This window comes from Myotis yumanensis, unplaced genomic scaffold, assembly GCF_028538775.1.
Source record: "Myotis yumanensis isolate MYYU_CA2020_CCGP unplaced genomic scaffold, mMyoYum1.0.hap1 SCAF_22, whole genome shotgun sequence".
In the NCBI taxonomy this organism is placed as follows: Eukaryota; Metazoa; Chordata; class Mammalia; order Chiroptera; family Vespertilionidae; genus Myotis; species Myotis yumanensis.
In genome coordinates, this window is record NW_027223773.1 from 12484587 (window position 1) to 12503032 (window position 18446).

General features: G+C 43.4%; 1 protein-coding gene across 8 annotated transcripts in view; it reads right to left on the reverse strand.

The window, feature by feature from the left end:
* The window catches only part of AKT3 (AKT serine/threonine kinase 3), a 228266-nt gene that overhangs the window by 91183 nt on the left and 118637 nt on the right, over nt 1–18446 (reverse strand). For all 8 annotated transcript variants that reach the window (XR_011469357.1, XR_011469355.1, XR_011469356.1 and 5 more), the window contains one exon: nt 12273–12398. Coding sequence is in view for 5 of the 8 variants with exons in the window: in XM_070401367.1 (XP_070257468.1) it covers nt 12273–12398 (126 nt within the window). In the remaining 3 variants the exon portion in view is untranslated. The remainder of the gene's footprint in view (nt 1–12272; nt 12399–18446) is intronic.

The window sequence follows — 18446 nt, forward strand, 5'->3', positions numbered from 1 at the left end:
CTCCCTCTTCCGCACCTGCCCTTCCCTGGGCCCTGCCCTCCTCCCTCTGTGACCCCTTTTCTCCTACAAAGAAGTCGGGGTACTTGTCACCTGATAACATATTTGAGGAGGGAGAGGCCCCCCCCCCCCCATGTGTTTGCTCCTGGCTCTGAACACAGCGGAGGGATGGCTAGGGAAGAGGGGGATCCCCCGTAGGAGCCCGAGGTGGCATTTTATTTGTGGACGCAGGATGCAGTGGGAGTGGTTTAGAGAGAAAGACAGTAGGAAGGGGCAGCGGGGACCTGCGTCCTCTCGCGGCTGGTCTCACGCCCTGGAACGCCGACCAAGCCAATGGGAACACACATGTTCAATCACGAACGATGGAAGAGTGGTTCCCAAACTCGCACTGGTCCAGCTCCAGGTTTCTATTCTCTCGGGTAACAGACAAAGGACAGGATGCTTTTGCTGCCGGCCAATGTGACAAGTAGCCCAGTGGTCTGAACCAGAGTACAAATATCCTTTTCCATAAAAGGAAATGGGGGGGAGGCGTAAGTTATTACTGTTTATTTCATAAGAAAGAACTTTCTGTAAGTGAAGGAGTAAGAGGGGTTACTAACGCTATGTTCCACTCTAAAAGACGTTTTCACTTTAAGGTACACGTTTCAAATTCTGGCTTTTTAATGATCATAAACTTCACCATGTTGGTTTTAACAGGGGAGACTATTTGTGGATTTAAATTGAGTTTGAAATCACGACATGTTAATGTGAACTTCTCCTGATACATTTTTCTTTAGCGAATAGGTCACCATCATTTAGCAAAAGTACATCTCAGAGCCAACACCCTTCCCGTCAGCATTTCTCCATCTCGTCCGTCCTCAAAATCCTACCTCTAAATAAACCAACATCTCAAAAGTCTTCTAGAACAACTACTCTCTGCATTCTTCCAATTTTAATTAAAAATAAACCGTGGTCCCCCTGGGACATAGTGAACATACAAAATGAATGAGGCCTCACTAACAGAGAGTCCCGAGTCAGGCAAACATCAAAACGCATCATGAGGCGAGCTGTTCTGTGGTCTTGTTTTTTTGCAGTCTAATAGCCATGAACTATTTTTTGTGGTTAAAAAAAACAACCCATGTAACATAAAATGTACCATTTTAACCATTTTAAAGTGCACAGTTCTATGGCATTAATAAGTACATTCACATTGTTGTGAGGCAAGTTGGCTTTTAAACATATCTCTTCCTTTTTTCTCATTATACAAATTCATATTCAAATCATCTATGCTTCCTGTAGAAAAATTCATAAATAGGTACATGGTTAATGTTTTCATGTATATTTCTTTTGTAAGCATGTTTTAAAATGAGACTACAGCATATGGAACATCTATATATATAAAAGCCTAAGCAACTGTTCCACCAGTAGCTATGATGTGCACTGACCACTAGGGGGCAGATGCTCAATGCATAGGCATGGAAACATAGAACAGACTGATAAATCTCAGAGGGAAGGAGGGAGGGGGAAGAGGGGGAGGGTGGGAAGGATTAACCTAAGATTTTATATGCACACTAGAGGCCGGTGCACGGATTCATGCACCAGTGGAGTCCCTCAGCCTGGCCTGCACCCTCTCACAATCCAGGTCCCATTGGGGGATGTTGGACTGCCAGTTTCAGACAATCCCTGTAGGGCAGTGGTTCTCAACCTTCTGGCCCTTTAAATACAGTTCCTCACGTTGTGACCCAACCATGACATTATTTTCGTTGCTACTTCATCACTGTAATGTTGCTACTGTGGTGAATCGTAATGTAAATATCTGATATGCAGGATGGTCTTAGGCGACCCCTGTGAAAGGGTCGTTCGACCGCCAAAGGGGTCGCGACCCACAGGTTGAGAACCGCTGCTGTAGGGGCCGGCCTGTCTTGCCCAGTACTGATTGCCTGGGAGGGACCACAGGAGGGCTCCAGGGCATGTCCAGCCCATCTTGATTCATGCACCAGGCCGGTTTTGGCCCGATCCCTGCAGGCCAGGCCTCGGAACCCTAGTATTACTAAGTGCTTTGCTCATTTACTATGTTGTGATATTTTTCATTTCATTAAATAATGATCTACATCATCATATTTCATAGTGGCTCAGACGCCTCTGTCCTCACACAGCCAAGTAAACAGCTTATTAGTGATCACAACCCATGAAACAAACAGAAGTGAATTACCCGGATGCAGAAAGGATGAGTTCTACCCATTTTAGCACAGCTTAGCAAAACACTGTGTGGAAATCTAAAAAATAATCATGAACACCATTCTGTTTTAATTAAGAAAAACTAATTTATATTTCAAATATGCTGAAACTGGAATTCATAACAACATTTTTAAACAATCCAACAAGAACGTAAATTAAACTGCAAATTCCCTGAGGGCAAGGGTCGTAGTATTTGATTACCTCGTCCTGTGCCTACACAGAGCAGGTCTCAATCGAATAAACACAATGAACTAATACATGATTAACATTAGCCAAATGCAGTAAGGAGTTTGTGGTGCCTAACTAACACCACATTTTCAAAAACAGCTGAAAGATACCCTACACCTAATAAAATGATTGATTCCGGCCAGGATCACCAATGGATGCTAAAGTCGTTAGGGAAGTGAGTGAAGGACTGAACACTGCCAGTGCCAAGGTGTGGACCCAGAGCACGTGCCCACCACCAAGGGGAGCATAACTTCATGAGGGAGCTTTCACACCTGAACCCAGTGAACAATGACCAAGTATCAGTGCCTCCCAAAACCTGAAATACTTATTTCTTCAAAATCTAAAGTGCCCTGCCCCGGCTGGCGTGGCTCAGTGGTTGAACACCGAAATCACGGTTCGATTCCCGGTCCGGGTTGCGGGCATGATCCCCAGTGTGGGGTGTGCAGGAGGCAGCCGATCAATGGTTCTCCCTCATCGTTGATGTTTCTATCTCTCTCTCCCTCTCCCTTCCTTTCTGAAATCAATAAAAAGATATTTTCCAAAAAAAAAACACCTACATTGTCCAGTGACACCACCTCTGAGAATATTAGTAATAAATCCTGCTCTAAGCATATACAGATATAGATGTTTATGTATAAATAAATCTCAATAACATCAATGTGAAAAATTAAGAGCCTCGTCAAATTCGTGATTACATAGCTACAGCTCTGACTGAAGAGCAAGCTTTCTTTCCCTTGGGAAAGTGGTAGAATTAGATTTACAGAATAGTTATACAATTTGTTTCCCTTGGAGAACAATGAAAAGGCCTATTTATTCAGAGCAAAGTACTCAACTTCCAAAAAAAGAAACAAACAAAAGAAAAAAACAGTGAATTTTGGAGGATTATAAACAAATAAGCCTAATAATTTCATTAAAAACATTTATAAAGAAAACCAAATTACTATTAAGAATCGGACTTGTCCAACCTGGCCAGGGTGGCTCAGTGGTTGAGCATCGACCTATGGACCAGGAGGTCACTGTTCGATTCCTGGTTGGTGCACAAACCCAGGTTTCAGGCTCGATCCCCAGTGGGGGGGCGTGCAGGACTCAGCCGATCAGTGATTCTCTCTCATCATTGATGTTTCTCTCTCTCTCTCTCCCTTCCTCTCTGAAATCAATAAAAATAAAAAATAAAATTTTTTTTAAAGAATCTGACCTGTCTGGAAAACACTCTCTCACCTCTAGAAACTTCAAGATGAGACATAAATGTCTCTCTTTCCACTCAGGAGTTCTGACTCCAGATGAACTTTCCTAATTTACAGGGTTTCACCCACAGCCACAGAGAAGTCTCTGGGTCTTTAGGACAAATTGCTTCACTTTGAAGTCTGGTTTGGCTGCTGCATTGCAAGTAAGCAAAGAGATACTTTGGAATAACCAGTTCATTCATTGTTAGAACAGAAAAAAAATCATCTTAAGTATTTTGCCAATTTAGGTCACTAGGGAAACTTTCCTTTCTATTATATTCCCCCCCAAATTGATTCTTCTTAAATAATGACAACTTAGTCATTCTTTGCAAGCACCTTCTCAGTTGCTCCACCGGAACATGAAGGTTTCATGAGCGTTAACTCTCACTAACCCTCCCAACAAAGTCCTCAGGTGTTGTCGTCATTTCTGTCTCACAAATAAGGAAACAGGAGCTGATGTAGGTCCCTTGTTCAAAATCATCACGTCCGTGAGGTTATAAAACTGAATCTCGGGTCCAGGTTTTGCGGCTCTAAGTTCTAGGCGCGTTCTAGCATGTCATGTGCTGTTTTTGGGGTGTTAGCAGCGTTCAAGAGAGGAAATACAGGTTCATCCTATATGATAAAAGCCTAATATGCTACGTGTCTGGTCATCTGGTCAACCAAAGTATAACATGCTAATGATATGCTAAGGCTGCTCAACAGCTCGCTATGACATGCACTGACCACCAGAGGCAGACTCTTCGATTGGTAGGTTAGCTTGCTGCTGGGGTCTGGCCAATCGGGACTGAGCGAGACAGGCCGGACACACCCTGGAGCCCTCACGTGGTCCCTCCCCAGCTGGCCAACCTCCCGCGTCCCTCCCATGCCCCGATCGTGCACCCGTGGGGTCCCTCAGCCTGGCCTGTGCCCTCTCACAATCCAGGACCTCTCGGGGGGTGTCAAAGAGCCAGTTTCGGCCCCATCCCGCAGGCCAGGCCGAGGGACCCCACTGGTGCACGAATTCGTGCACTGGGCCTCTAGTTTCTTTATAACAAGCTCTGCATCTTCACTTTCTAGCTTTTCACAATCAAACTAACAGAAACAGGTGACTAGATATAGAATATGGAAAGAGTCTTCCCCAAAGAAAACTGACCAAACTTCTTGTTGGGTATCCATACACCAAAAATAACTACCATCCAGTGTGAGAATATTCCATGTAAAAACAACCACCCACTGTGATCATATGCTTATAAGATAGGCGAGTTCTGGGTGACAGGTGAGCTGGTCAGGAATAAAACAGTTTCAGGATTTACTTATAGGGAAATAATTGGGGGAAAAATACCTTCCTGTCAACATTAGATCACTGGTACAAGGTTCAAAGCACGTGAAATATTTACTGGCCAAAATGTTGAAAACCTAACGTGAATTAACATGAGACGCCAGTTGCCTGGAGGCCGAAATGAGAACGTATTGGGGTTTGTGAATCTAAGCGAGCATGCTGACTCCCTCGTCATAATAAAACGATCTCCAAGAACAGCCAAATGTAACTTCCCAAAGGCACAGATTTTCCAAAGAACTGACCAGGTAAACTGTCTGTCTGTAAATAATACAGGCCAACGAAACGATTTTCACCAAACGTGCTACTTCCAGGGCCCGCCTGGGAGGCGCTCGAAGGAGACGATGCCTGTGACATGATGCTATAAAGAGAGCACCATGCGTTTATTTTTAATTCCTTTCTCAGAGTATCCTACAGAGAGAGAGCAGCCTTATCAGTGTCCTTTTGGAAGCAAACGCTGTTGCTGGTTGGCTGGTCCAATTATCATGAACTGTTCTGGCGTGTTTCAAAAGCACTGCCATTTTCAAACAGAGAAAATGTCTAAAAATGCCAGCGTGGTAATGGGTTCTGAGCGCAGGGGTGGGGGTGAGGGAGAAAGACAATGACAAGCTGGTGCAGAAGGACACTCGGGCTGCCCCGTTGCAGGACTATTGTGCCGACAATTAGCAACAGGAAGCAGCGCACAACACACATGAATGGGAGCTGTGGTCGCGGTGAAAGACCGCATTGTCGTGCCGAGGCATTACTGCAATCTGGGGCAATGTACTCTCCTCCACTCAACTTTCCGGCGGGCACCCCGCTCTCTTCTCTGGTCCCCTGCGCTGCGTGTCTCCATCAGCATCTGCTCCAGGATGTATTCTTTCCAACCCAAAGGAATGCCTCTGCGTCTTTCCTCAATTCCAAGGCTGAGCGGGCCTTCCCCCAACTGTGGCCTTGGGCCGCATTGAACTTGACTCGAAATACCACAAATGCTTTTAACTTGGAGGTATAGCTGGGGATGGGCAAGTCACTGGATGTTAGAAGAAAGAACTGGAGAGATGCCACAGGCTGACTCCCTCTCGCCACGAGGGACAAAACTCTGAGTCCCAGGCTGGTTAAGGGACTGACTCATTATCACATAAAACATTTCTATCAAATGATCGGTCACCTGGCTAGTGCCTCCATGCCTTCCCGTCTGCTGTGGCCCAGTGAGCATGACTGTTACATGAACACATCCCCTCTACCGCCACCTATCCCCCGCCCCGAGAAGAGCGGAGTCTGCTATTGACTGTAAGACTTGGCTGACCCGGAGATGGCTGTGGGTGCTGACTCAGCATTATTTGAAGAGAGCTGTCACTCTGACCCCTTTACAGGACTGATCACACTCAAGCCAGGGGTTAGAGCAGAATCCAAATCATAGCTCTGCCAGCTACTTGACTGGAGACCCTGGAGAAGTTTCTCTGGTTTTTAGTTTCATTGTCCAGTTTGTTTACGGTAACATTTATTTCGTGTTGTACTTGGCATGAAAAAAACGTGCTCATATAAATGAAGCACCTCGCACCAAGTGGGCTCTTAGAAACGTCAATTCTCTTTCCCTCCTTAAGTCCCCCTTAATGTCTTCTGTATTAATTATAAGTAAGGTGGGATTAAATAGGATAAGATGTAATCATTTTTAGTTTACAATTTTAAAAATTACACCAGCCCTGACTGTTTTGGCTCAGTGGATAGAGCGTCGGCCTGCGGACTCAAGGGTCCCAGGTTCGATTCCGGTCAAGGGCATGTACCTTGGTTGCTGGCACATCCCCAGTAGGGGGTGTGCAGGAGGCGGCTGATTGATGTTTCTCTCTCATTGATGTTTCTAACTCTCTATCCTTCTCCCTTCCTCTCTGTAAAAAAAATCAATAAAATATATTTTAAAAAAATAAAAATTACACCAACTTCTCTCTGGAAAATAAAAACGAAAGCTAAAAAAGTAATATTATACAAAAGCAAATCAGTTCTGTATCTACATTTAACTTAATAAAAAGTAAAGTGTCCATCAATGAGGATAGGCATTTCACATTTAAAATTGGCCTAAAAAAGGCAGACCAACTTATTTTTTCAAAAAGGGATTGGAGAAACATTTCAGGGAAGAAGGAGATATTGCCAGAGTGAGCCAATATTTGCAACACAGGATAAAGTAGAATTCTAGGCGGTCTTTCTGTGGACATAGCCAGGCACCTCCTCAACAGCAAGAAGGTTGATCCCCAAGACATATGAACAAATGTTCCAGTTCTCCGCTGAGGAACTGTTACTACTTTTGAGTTGGACGGATAACTGTCAAAATGTTAAAGACCATGACCATTGGGTAGACAAACTTTTGTGCTCAAAGTACTTGTGAACACAGCTTTGCAATAATGCTTGTCTAAATCCTGTATTATCGTTCAGTCTAAATGTAGTATTTCCTGTGCAAAGATAATCTCAATCTATAATTAGCAATTTACCAAACCACAATTCTCATTAGAAATGTACCCTGCTTTTAAAAAAAAAAGTTTACTTATATTTCTACAGCACTAAATGTAGAAGGCACCTTTGTATATAGTTCACATTTGACCCATCTGAAGGATGGAGGTCAAATGTCATTATCCACATTGTGTAGGGCTCGAAGAATTCTGCATGACAAAGAATATCTAGCAATGTAAGTGTTGGAATGCCCACCCAAAATCAAATCTCAAGGCTTTTACTCTAGGTAGAATACCACAGAATGTGGTGGAGAGGGGGAATATCTTATTTATTTATTTACTTACTTATTTTTTATTGATTTCAGAGAGGAAGGGAGAGGTAGAGATAGAAACATCAATGAGAGAGAACCATTGGTTGGCTGCCTCCTGCACGCCCCTACTGGGGATCAAGCCCACAACCCGGGCATGTGCCCTTGACCTGAATCGGACCTGGGACCTTTCAGTCTGTAGGCTGACACTCTATCAACTGAGCCAAACCAGCCAGGGCGGGAATAACACTTTTAAACAACAATAGAGAGATACTTAACTAGTACTATCTAGTAAAACAACCTTAAAATGATCACTGAATTTCTAAAGGCTTCATTTTTCTTACCAAGAAGTGAGAAAAAAATATGGACTAGATTATTTCAGATATTCCCTTGAAAGCAGTTACTGAAAACCCAACATGAGGGTCCTAGGAGCTATCAGACAAATGACACTGGGCTCTTTCCCCTCAAATATCTCAGATTAGCAGATGAGACACACACACGAACAAAATGATCGAGAAATACCGGTGATGACCACCAACGGTAACAGCTTCATGAAGGGCAGAGAGGAGCCATTCAGCAAGGAAGTAGGCTGGGGATGTAAATCTGAATTAAGTCTTAAAGAATAATAATAATAATAATAAAATGATCCAGGCAAATAGAGAACAGAAGGAGATTCCAATCAGAGGGTGGAACAGCATAGACAAAGGCTCAGAGTAGAGAACAGCAGCATAGTTTGCGGTGCAGGGAATAATGAACAGCTCAGAACTGCCCAGTGGACCTACACAGAAGAGAGACAAAGCAAGAGTTGAAAGCAGAGGATGGGAGCGGGCTGGAATTGGTTCATGTAATACTTTCTACAATGAAGATTAAAAAATATAAAAGTGGAGAGCAGAGGCCAGACAGGCGATCGCGTATGTAAATGAAGGAAGCTGGACCCGACTCACCAGCAATGAAGACCCCGGGCTGGGCTTTCCCAGGGAACAGCATACTCAGGCTTTGATTTTAGAAAGATCCCTTTGACGGCCAGGTGAAGGAAGTGTTACAAGTGGCAGAGCCTCGAGGTCAGAATCTGTAGCAGAGATGACGAGGGCTTGTTTTCGGGTGATTACAGGGGAGGACAGAAGTTGAAGAAATAAGAAGCAAAAGCAGCAGGACTAGACACAAGTTGGAAGTGGGTGAAGATGTGAAGCGGGGAGAGGCATGCCATGGATCCAGGATTCTGCTCAAGAGAGAAATGAGATACTGAACATTGGGGGGATGGGGGAAGGAGAGGGATTGACAAAATTATCTTGAGTTCAGCTTGGGACATGTGGAGTCCAAAACATATCTAGGTAGAGAGGCCCAGGGGTCAGGTGAACACGGTAACCTACCACTCAGGAGAAAGGCCTTGTGGGAGCAAGTTGCATACAGGGACCTTAAAGAGAATGTGGCCACCAAGGGGAGGGGACCAAGTGAGAAGAGTCCTTGGCCAGATTCCGGTTAGACATCGAAACGCATGCAGCAGGCAAAGGAAGAAAGCCCGGAGGAAGACGCATTCCAGAAGGAGAGGATGAGAGGGGTCCTCCCAGGAAGGAGGTGGTGGTCGATAGTATTAAACGCAGCCCAGATGTACATCCGGGAAACGAAGAACCGAAAAATGTTTACGGTGGGGCCTTGACTTACGAGTGTCCCGACTAACGAGTTTTTTGAGATACCAGCTGTCTCTCGGCCGGTTTTTTGCATTGAGTTGAGAGAGTAATTTGAGTTAATGAGCTCCTTAAAGAGCTCAATCTCGGAATGAATTAAACTCGTAAGTCAAGGCCCCACTGTACTAGTTTTAGAAATTAAGTGATCGCTGGGGAACTTAATGAAATAAAAGTGGGCTCAATCAAGTAAGCAAGAGGGAAAGCTAGACTGCAGTGGGTTGAGAAGTAGAAACAATGAGTATGTTCTGTTTGGAAATTTTAGATCCAAAAGAAAGGAATGAATCTGAAATTTCATGAAGGCGGTAAAGGTCAATTCTAAGTCCCTTCCAGGCCTCACTTTATTTTTTTATATATGGATAAAAAGCCTATTTTCATAGAATTCTATTAAAACCCACATACATTAAATTTAAGGCACATTTTTAATTATCAGGAAAAACAGGAGACTCACACCGAAGCTATCAATGGGATATATGTATAGACAATATTTCCCAATATACCTTAGAAATACCTTTAAACTAGTCTCTTTTTCATATACTAGCAGGGCCTGGGATGTAGGGAAACTATTGATGAAGTAACCCTCTCATATTCCAACTGTTCTTTCTTTTAATGTCTCATAAAAATATTTTGTCACCCTCCGCCTGGAATAGTCGTCTCTATTTTAATTTAACTCCTATTCACTCTTCAAGGGCCTGCTCAATGTCCCCCTCACAGAATCCCAGAATGTTAGAGACAAAAAAAGGCCTTAGGGATTCATTGAACCCAAGGGTTCCCGCTCTTCTGATGAAGGAACTAAAGACCAGAGTTTCAGAGAATGAATGCCCAAGGTCATGCTCATGAATTATGGGAAATCTGAAATCTGAACTTCAACCAGCGCCCATTTCACTACACAATTTCCTCGGGTAATTATTATTTTTTTTACAAAATTTAAAATTGCAATAAATCAAGCTTTAAGAGTAATCCATTTAAGAGAGTGTATCTAGTGTAAGAGCCAAGATAATACACTTCGGAAAACAAAGAGCTGGTGTACAACGCGTTAGTTTGAGTCAACTACCTACAAGTAAAGAGTACAGATGCCGACTAATATTTATTTCGGGGATGAGCTGTCAGTCACCAGACAGGACCCCCCCCCCCCCCCCCCCCCCCCGCCCCGAAGTGCAGCCTGTATTTCAGCCGCTGCCGGTGGAAGTGCGGGAGCAGATGTGGGCAGATTGTGACATACAGTATGTCTTTAAAACTTGTGGGGGTGTGAAATTTCATAAGGTCAAAAAATGCTGCATTTTTGATCAGCAGATACAGGAGTTCTAAGCTTCTATAAATTATTTCTGACAAACCAATAGCATTCGCTAGTCAAACAGAGACACTGAGGAACTGTACTGGCTGTGGGTAGCACATGACAATCTATGCTGCTAATGTTTTCAAAGCCAATTCCTGTCATTTCAAAGCAAATGCTTGCCCAGAAGATCTTCAGAGTGAAAATGTGTTAAATCAATACAAAATACAGGAAAGTATTTCAATTTACAATAGGATTTTAAAAATAATTTTCTACTGAAAGAAGGATCTACATAGCTAATGAGCATGTGGGTGGGAAAATAATTTCCTTAACTAATCCATACATGTACGTGTCCTCACTTTTTTAAATGGAAAACCCAAGAATCCACTTATATAGAGAGGTTGTTTATTTTCTTTATTTTATAAGTTAGTATCTTTACCACTCAAATGATTTCACAAATCCTTTGGTTTATTATTTAATCTTATTCTTAAAAAAAATAAAAGATGTAGCCATAGAAAAGACCAGGGCTCTATATAATGGTAAAATGACTTTCATAAAATGGAAGGACTTTTGTTCACTTGGATTTTTCTGTTGTTGCTATTTTACTATATTTTTTAATTATTATTTTTCAGCTTCAATCTTCCCTCATATCTTTTCCAAATGGAGATAACAGATAACAACATACAACCAAAATTAAGAATGGTGTTCAGTTAAAGATTTTATCTCAATGGCACTGACTTTAGCTATTAGGCAGGTTTATTTGAATTCAACACAACTTTAAAACACTTTACTTTGGAATTAATACAAAAAAAACCCTTTCATTGATAATCAGTAAATTGAACAGTTTCAAGTGTCTGGTCATAACATTGCAATAATAACTCAGGTCATTATCATAACTTACCACTGTATTCCAGTTCACTCTGTGCTATGTTCAAGCAAACACATAATTTCAAAATAAGTTTACATCACAAATACTTTACTAGATGTCTATAAGGAAGAAATGTTTAACTACAAATATAAAGTCTCCCGTGAAAAATAATTTCTGATGGAAATCACTTATTTCTCATCATGCGACCACTCAGAGGCTCTACGGTCATGACAGGAAACTGACTGGAAATGCACTAGGAGCTGCTGCAACTTCTTCCAACCGTGTCCACCCCCAACCGTGTCCACCCCCAATCATGTCCACCCAGCAACCATGTCCACCCCCAACGAGGTCCACCCAGCAATCAGGTCCGAAGGGCTTTGTTTGCATTTTGTAAAGGAAACCCTGCAGCACATATTCAGGGAACTATAATGATCACATTCAAGTGCTCACTATTAAAAATATTAAAGAATTCATTACCGAAGACCACATATCATTGATCATCCCTACTGGGCTCGATCCCCAGTGTGGGGCATGCAGGAGGCAGCCAATCAATGGTTCTCTCTCATCATTGATGTTTCTCTCTCTCCTTCCCTCTTTGAAATTCTATCAAAGCTGAAATTCTCTCTGCTGTTCACTACAAACCTCAACTTTCTCATCAGCGTCTCATACAGAAGATACCTGACACATGAGGCCACACGAATAAATAAATACCAAGTGAGTCAACAGTTATAATGAACTTACTTGCCACTGAGAAGTTGTTGAGGGGGTAAGGCAGGTCCACGTCTTGAGGTTTCTCTTTATATCCGATGAATGAGCCATCTGTCTTCAAAATGAAATATCGTGGCCTCCAGTTTTTTATATATTCTCCTACATGAGGAAAACATGCATGTTAATGCCACGGGGGGTGGGGGGGGGGAGATGAACATCAGCTTTTATGTGAAAAATAAATCGTGGTACAATATATGTCCTACAACACTGGCCTCCAGAATTTTAGGCCATTTCCTTCTAACTTCGCTTACAAAAGAAAATACATAAGCCTGCAGTTAAGTTTCAATAAAAACCCAAACATGTTTCGTTTTTAATGATTTCACACTTTGACGATTCGTTTGCACCATCATTTCTTCAGAGACTCGTTCACCTGCGTTCGCATTTTGTTCAGTTTTTCATTTTATCAGATGGTTGCTAAGAGCACGTCTTCAGCCCTTTTAAAAAGCCGTGGTCACTCATCCACACGGCTCGCGCTGAGGAATTCCTATGAAACACACTTATCCTAAGACGGATATGAATCAAAAGTTTCTCTTCCATGTACCATTGACTAATTGTGCCATTAAAAAAAAAAAAAAGGAACAGAGTCTAGTTTCATTGTTAAATCTTGATCATAACTTCTTTAAACATTGTATTGCTCTACATAGGAAAATAACTTTCTGTGAAATGCTGTAAATAAGTCTTGGAAATTAAAGAACCTGGGTTAATAGAGCTTAAAAGTCATAGACATGGCCACACACACACACACACACACACACACACAAATATAGTAACTATAAGAGCCCATGGTACAGTGCCAAGCACATGATAGTTAATACATTTATCAGATTTTGATATAAAACCTAGCTACCAAAATAGAGAAGTTTAGCAACCAGATCACCATTGTCTTACCTCATCAAGAACTCTTCATCATTTGAAGCAAGAGAGGTGCCCTAAGATACCACAAGAGAGGGGAAGCCACCTGGTCTGAGGTGTCAATTCTTCACCGGCTATCTCTACCTGGCGACTCAATCTCCAATGCCTGATCGCAGTGCTACAAAAATGTGGAAGTAGTTCAACTTTCCTGACCAATCAGCTTCTCCCGACCCCGGTTATCTTAGCTCAAACCTAAGGCCTGACTGCTCCCTTATTTTATCCCATCAGTAGCGAGGTCAACACTGCTCAGCCTAAACCAAACCCAACACCTTATGGTGGCCCTTCTGCTCATGCGCTCCACCTGCTCTCCATTCTACTCACTCCCCCACTCCTACCCCGATGCATCTGTCACCTCCAGATTACTCTCATATCACTTTTCTGCTCAAAAATTTTGACTTCTCAGCCAGCTGGCATGGCTCAGTGGTTGAGTGTCGACCTATGAACCAGGAGGTCACAGTTTGATTCCTGCTTAGGGCACATGCCTGGGTTTTGGGCTCGATCCCTAGTGTGGGACATGCAGAAGGCAGCCAATCAATGATTCTCTCTCATCATTGATGTTTCTATCTCTCTCTCTCTCCTCTCCCTTCCTTTCTGAAATTAATAAAAATATATTTTAACCATTTTCTGACTCCTTCCTCTTTACTGTAAAGTGCAAGTCTCTTAGCATAAAATGCCAGCTCCTCCATCCCTTCCCCCTAACATATATTTCAGATATGGAATCACTGCTCTGAATCAGCAATTCTCAAACTTCTTACCTTACACCTCTTTACACTCATAAATATTACTGAGGACCCCCCCAAAATATTCATTTATATGAAAATGATTATATCTATAATGTTTACTGTATTAGAAATTGGAAAAAGTATATATTTTATTGCTACTTTTAAAAATAACAAACACATTACATGTAATAAATATTTTGAGGAAGAAAATCATATTTTCTAAAACAAAACAATGAGTGAGAAGAGGTGAACTGCTCTCCACTTTTGCCAATCTCTTAAGTGTTTGGCTGAATAGATGGCCAGAGTTTCCTATGTGGCCACACTCAACCTGGGGCAGCGTGTTATTTTCATTGAAATATGGGGCAAAGCCGCTCAGACAGACATGGAGCTGGAAAAGGGAAGAGCATTCACCTAGTTAGAGGTCTCTTTCTTTGCTATTACACCAGTATTTGATGAGTGGTAGTTTTCTAAAAGATCACCTGTGATGTGGAATGAGAAACCATATCCAGGAACTTTCTACACTGTTCTGTGAAAATCCACGGGTCTAGACACTGAAGGAATCTTTTACACGATGCGCCATTTTGTAACATTACCCACCGGTCTTTTCAAAAACACTGGTCCATTGATCTTCCAAATATCAGCACATTTCACTATATAATCACATTCGCTATCACTGCAAATCTCATCAGAAAAGCAAGCACTGGGAGCTGGTAGGCTCACGCTAGCAGATATGTTCTCCAAAATTCAAATTTTTGCTTGAAAACTCGATTTTCACCCTTGGCAGTAAAGACTGTCATTCTTTTTTTGCCGCAGTGTGTTCCAAGTGCCCGTTGTCTGAGTAGCTAGTCAGGTATAGAAAACTTGAATCCCATCTAAAGAAAGGAAAAGGCTACCCAATGTCAAAGCACACTACTGACTTATTACTTTCACTTTCAATCCTTTTTAAGATAGAGGTCCGGTACCAGAGGAGGAACTCGTCTTCCAAAGAATAGAGCAAAAGCCTTAGGTCTCTCTGAATAGCTTTGAATAAATAACATACACTGGATAGAGCACTGTGAAAATTCAAATATTTTAAGAATTTCCAAAGAAGAGCTTTTAACCCCAAATTGACAGCTTTCAGTAAAAATTAATTTATATGATTTTCAGAAACCATTGGTCTTAGGTAAATGTCTTCATGGCTCAATAGTTACTTAAGACAAATAAAGGTTTAATGTTAATTTCAGTATGGAATCTATTCAATTTCATGGTTCACAATATTGTAAATATTGAGTTGCTTGTTGACAGATACCAACTAAAATTTACACAGAACTGCTTAAAAAATATAAATATATTTTTTAAGCAGAGTATGGCCCTAACTCGTTTGGCTCGGTGGATAGAGCGTCGGCCTGCGGACTCAAGGGTCCCAGGTTCGATTCCAGTCAAGGGCATGTACCTTGGTTGCGGGCACATCCCCAGTAGGAGGTGTGTAGGAGGCAGCTGATTGATGTTTCTCTCTCATCAATGTTTCTTACTCTCTATCCCTCTCCCTTCCTCTCTGTAAAAAAAATCAATAAAATACATTTAAAAAAATTAAAATATATCAGAGTACGTATCCACTGGTGGATTTTCATAAATAAGTATTGGCCCCATAAACAAATACTGAATATATAGTTCATAATAGCGTGCTACATGTTAAATATTAAAGCCAAATATAGTTCCTAAAGAAATACACAATGAATGTAATAAAACATTTGCGATCTCTGAAATTGCCTATTGCTTTTTATATAGCAGATCACAATACCATCTTCCAATTAGTTCTAAGTGAAAGCCGTATTAATGCCTCAGGGAGGAGGAGGAATGTGTTTCTCGCTGAAATTATCATCCTCTTTTACGTATGTCTTGAAAATAATACTAATGAATTTTTTCATATTATCCACATTGCAATGTGGCAGCATAATAAGTTTTTAATTACACAGGAATAATCTGAAATGTAACTTTAAAAAAAAAAAGGAAGATGCTTTTGCATATTGTTGGCGTTCAGCAAATCTATGTTGATTAGGTTTTCCAGCTCCTGAAAACCTAAATTTTCAGGTTATCATTCTTCTTTTAAGTCCTTTCACGTGCATCCTTTCTGTCCAGCCAGTGTTGCTCAGTGGTTGAGCGTCAACCTATGAGCCAGGAGGTCACAGTTTGATTCCCAGTCGGGGCACCTGCCCAGGTTGTGGGCTCGATCCCCAGCGTGGGGCATGCAGGAAGCAGCGATCAATGATTCTCTCTCATCACTGATGTTTCTCTCTCTCTCTCTCCCTTCCTCCCTGAAGTCAATTTAAGAAAAGCATGTCCTTTCCTTGCCCTTGGGACCAACTACTCAATCTCTTGGGCAACTGTCACCAACCGGCGTTGGAGGTGTGCTGACGGAAAAACGCGTGATGGCTACAAAGCATGCCCAAAGCCTTCAGACTCCTGCCAGCTCCCTCATTGTAAGGTGCTGCTCGATGGAGATCACAGATCAAAAAATAAGGTTCTGTAAACATTTGTATGTTAGAATTGGCAAAATAATCTTCTAATAGATCCATCCATTCAAAAATAGTGTCAAAATATGCCCACGCACCCAGGCTGCAGCAATGAATGAGACCGGCCCGGGCCTGCCCGCACGGAGGGAGCTTCAAGTTCGCCGGCAGCTAAGGACAGACAACTGGAGAAAAGGGGATGATGTGAGCAATTCACATGCAAAATGACAACGTCCCCCACGTTGTCGGTCATTCTTAGTGGCCCAGGAGGCCGTGCTGGGCCGTGGCATTTCCAAACGGCACCTTCTGGGCCCGGAGGGCAGGGGGAGCGGTGGTGTCTGTGGCCTGGTGTGTGCTGTGGGCGCTGTGGGCAAAGGGACTGGCAGGATCGGCAACGATCCTCCGATATTTCATGGGAGAACTGGTGGCTGCTGCGTGGATGCCAAGACCAGGCATGGCACGCACTCCTCTTTGAAGCCTCGTCGTGACAATACAGGCGGGAGCTGGTGACCGTTTACAAAGTGCATCACCTGGCGTAACACGGGGCACACCCCTGCCTTTCAAGGTGCAAGATGCTGCCCATGCTGGTCCCTTCTCTCATGGCTCCTGCAGGGCTGGTTAAAGCGGCGCCCTGCCAAGTACTCGCCTCTGCCATGATCTCTTGCCCAGGGCGTCGGGCTAGTGCGGGGGGAGGGGGGGGAGCAGAGGGACCTGTCTGCTGGGCGCTGGTCAGCGTCACCACTGCCGCCGGCCTGCCATTTCGGCAATTTTGGGCCGCGCCTCCCAGATGCCGGAAAAGCTTTCCAGATGTGCCGCATTCCTGTGCGTTATCGCATGTGCTCCTTCGAGATTCTTTTGAAAAGTGTATTACAGTCAAGAAATTTGGCTTCCACTGCAGAACGCATGGACTTGTCACTCTTAGGTTAAGAATAGTTTGCAGCCCTGGCCAGTGTGGCTCAGTGGGTAGAGAGAGTGCCGGCCTGTGGACTGAAGGTTCCCGGGTTCCATTCCGGTCAAGGGCACGTACGTGGTTGCAGGTTCCTCGGCCCTGGTCGGGGTACATGCAGGAGGCAACCGATTGGTGTGTCTCTCTCACATCGATGTTTCTCTCTGTCTCTCCCTCTCCCTTCCACTCTCTATAAATCAATGGAAAATATACAAAATATCCTCCAGTGAGGATTAACAAAACAAAACAAAAGAACAGTTTTCATATCTACTTCCCAGGCCAGGCCAGGCCCATGTTTTGCACTGAAGCTGAAGACCTGCGCACTGAACGCTAGTGCCAGCTGCCGGCTTCCCTGGGCCTCTGAGCGGCCGCTGGCAGGACCCGATCTGCTGGACCATTTCTGTTGGGACCCAGAACACTCCCAGCCCCTTCTATCTTGAAGCATTCTGGGAATTGTTTCACGGTATTCAGTAAATTAGTCAATCACATCTCCGTTCCCTTTGCTTTCAGGAAACACTGCACTTTAAACCAAAAATATGATACTTTTTATTTTTTAAACGTAGAGCATCTTGATGGAGTTGTAGTATTAAGTTTTACTGTGAGAGAAAAGCAATGGGGTGGGGGAGACGGAGGGAGGGGGAAAAGGAGGAAGAGGAAGAGGAGGAGGAGGAAGAGGAGGAGGAGGAGAAGAAGGAGGAGGAGGAGGAGAAGGAGGAGGAGGAGGAGGAGGAGGAGGAGGAGGAGGAGGAGGGAGCACATTGTATCCACACAAACCAGCCAACAGAAGAACTGCATCTTGGCGATGTAATGAAGCATAAACCGTGAGCTGGGTTTACACAGCGGTGGTATGTGGTGGAGAATTCCTCGGTCCGTGCCCGGCCTCCCGCTGGGTTCAGTGTGAGCTCAATTACTGTTTTGCTTACATGTTCGCCCTTGTAGGTCGGGAAAGCAGGGCTTACTTTCTCATCTGCTTCCCGCGCCACCGCAAAGTCCCACCTCCACACCCTGCACGGGGCACACGGCCGCCCCTGCACACATGTCACCGCGGAGTTTCAGACCATTTCAAAGCACGGATCCC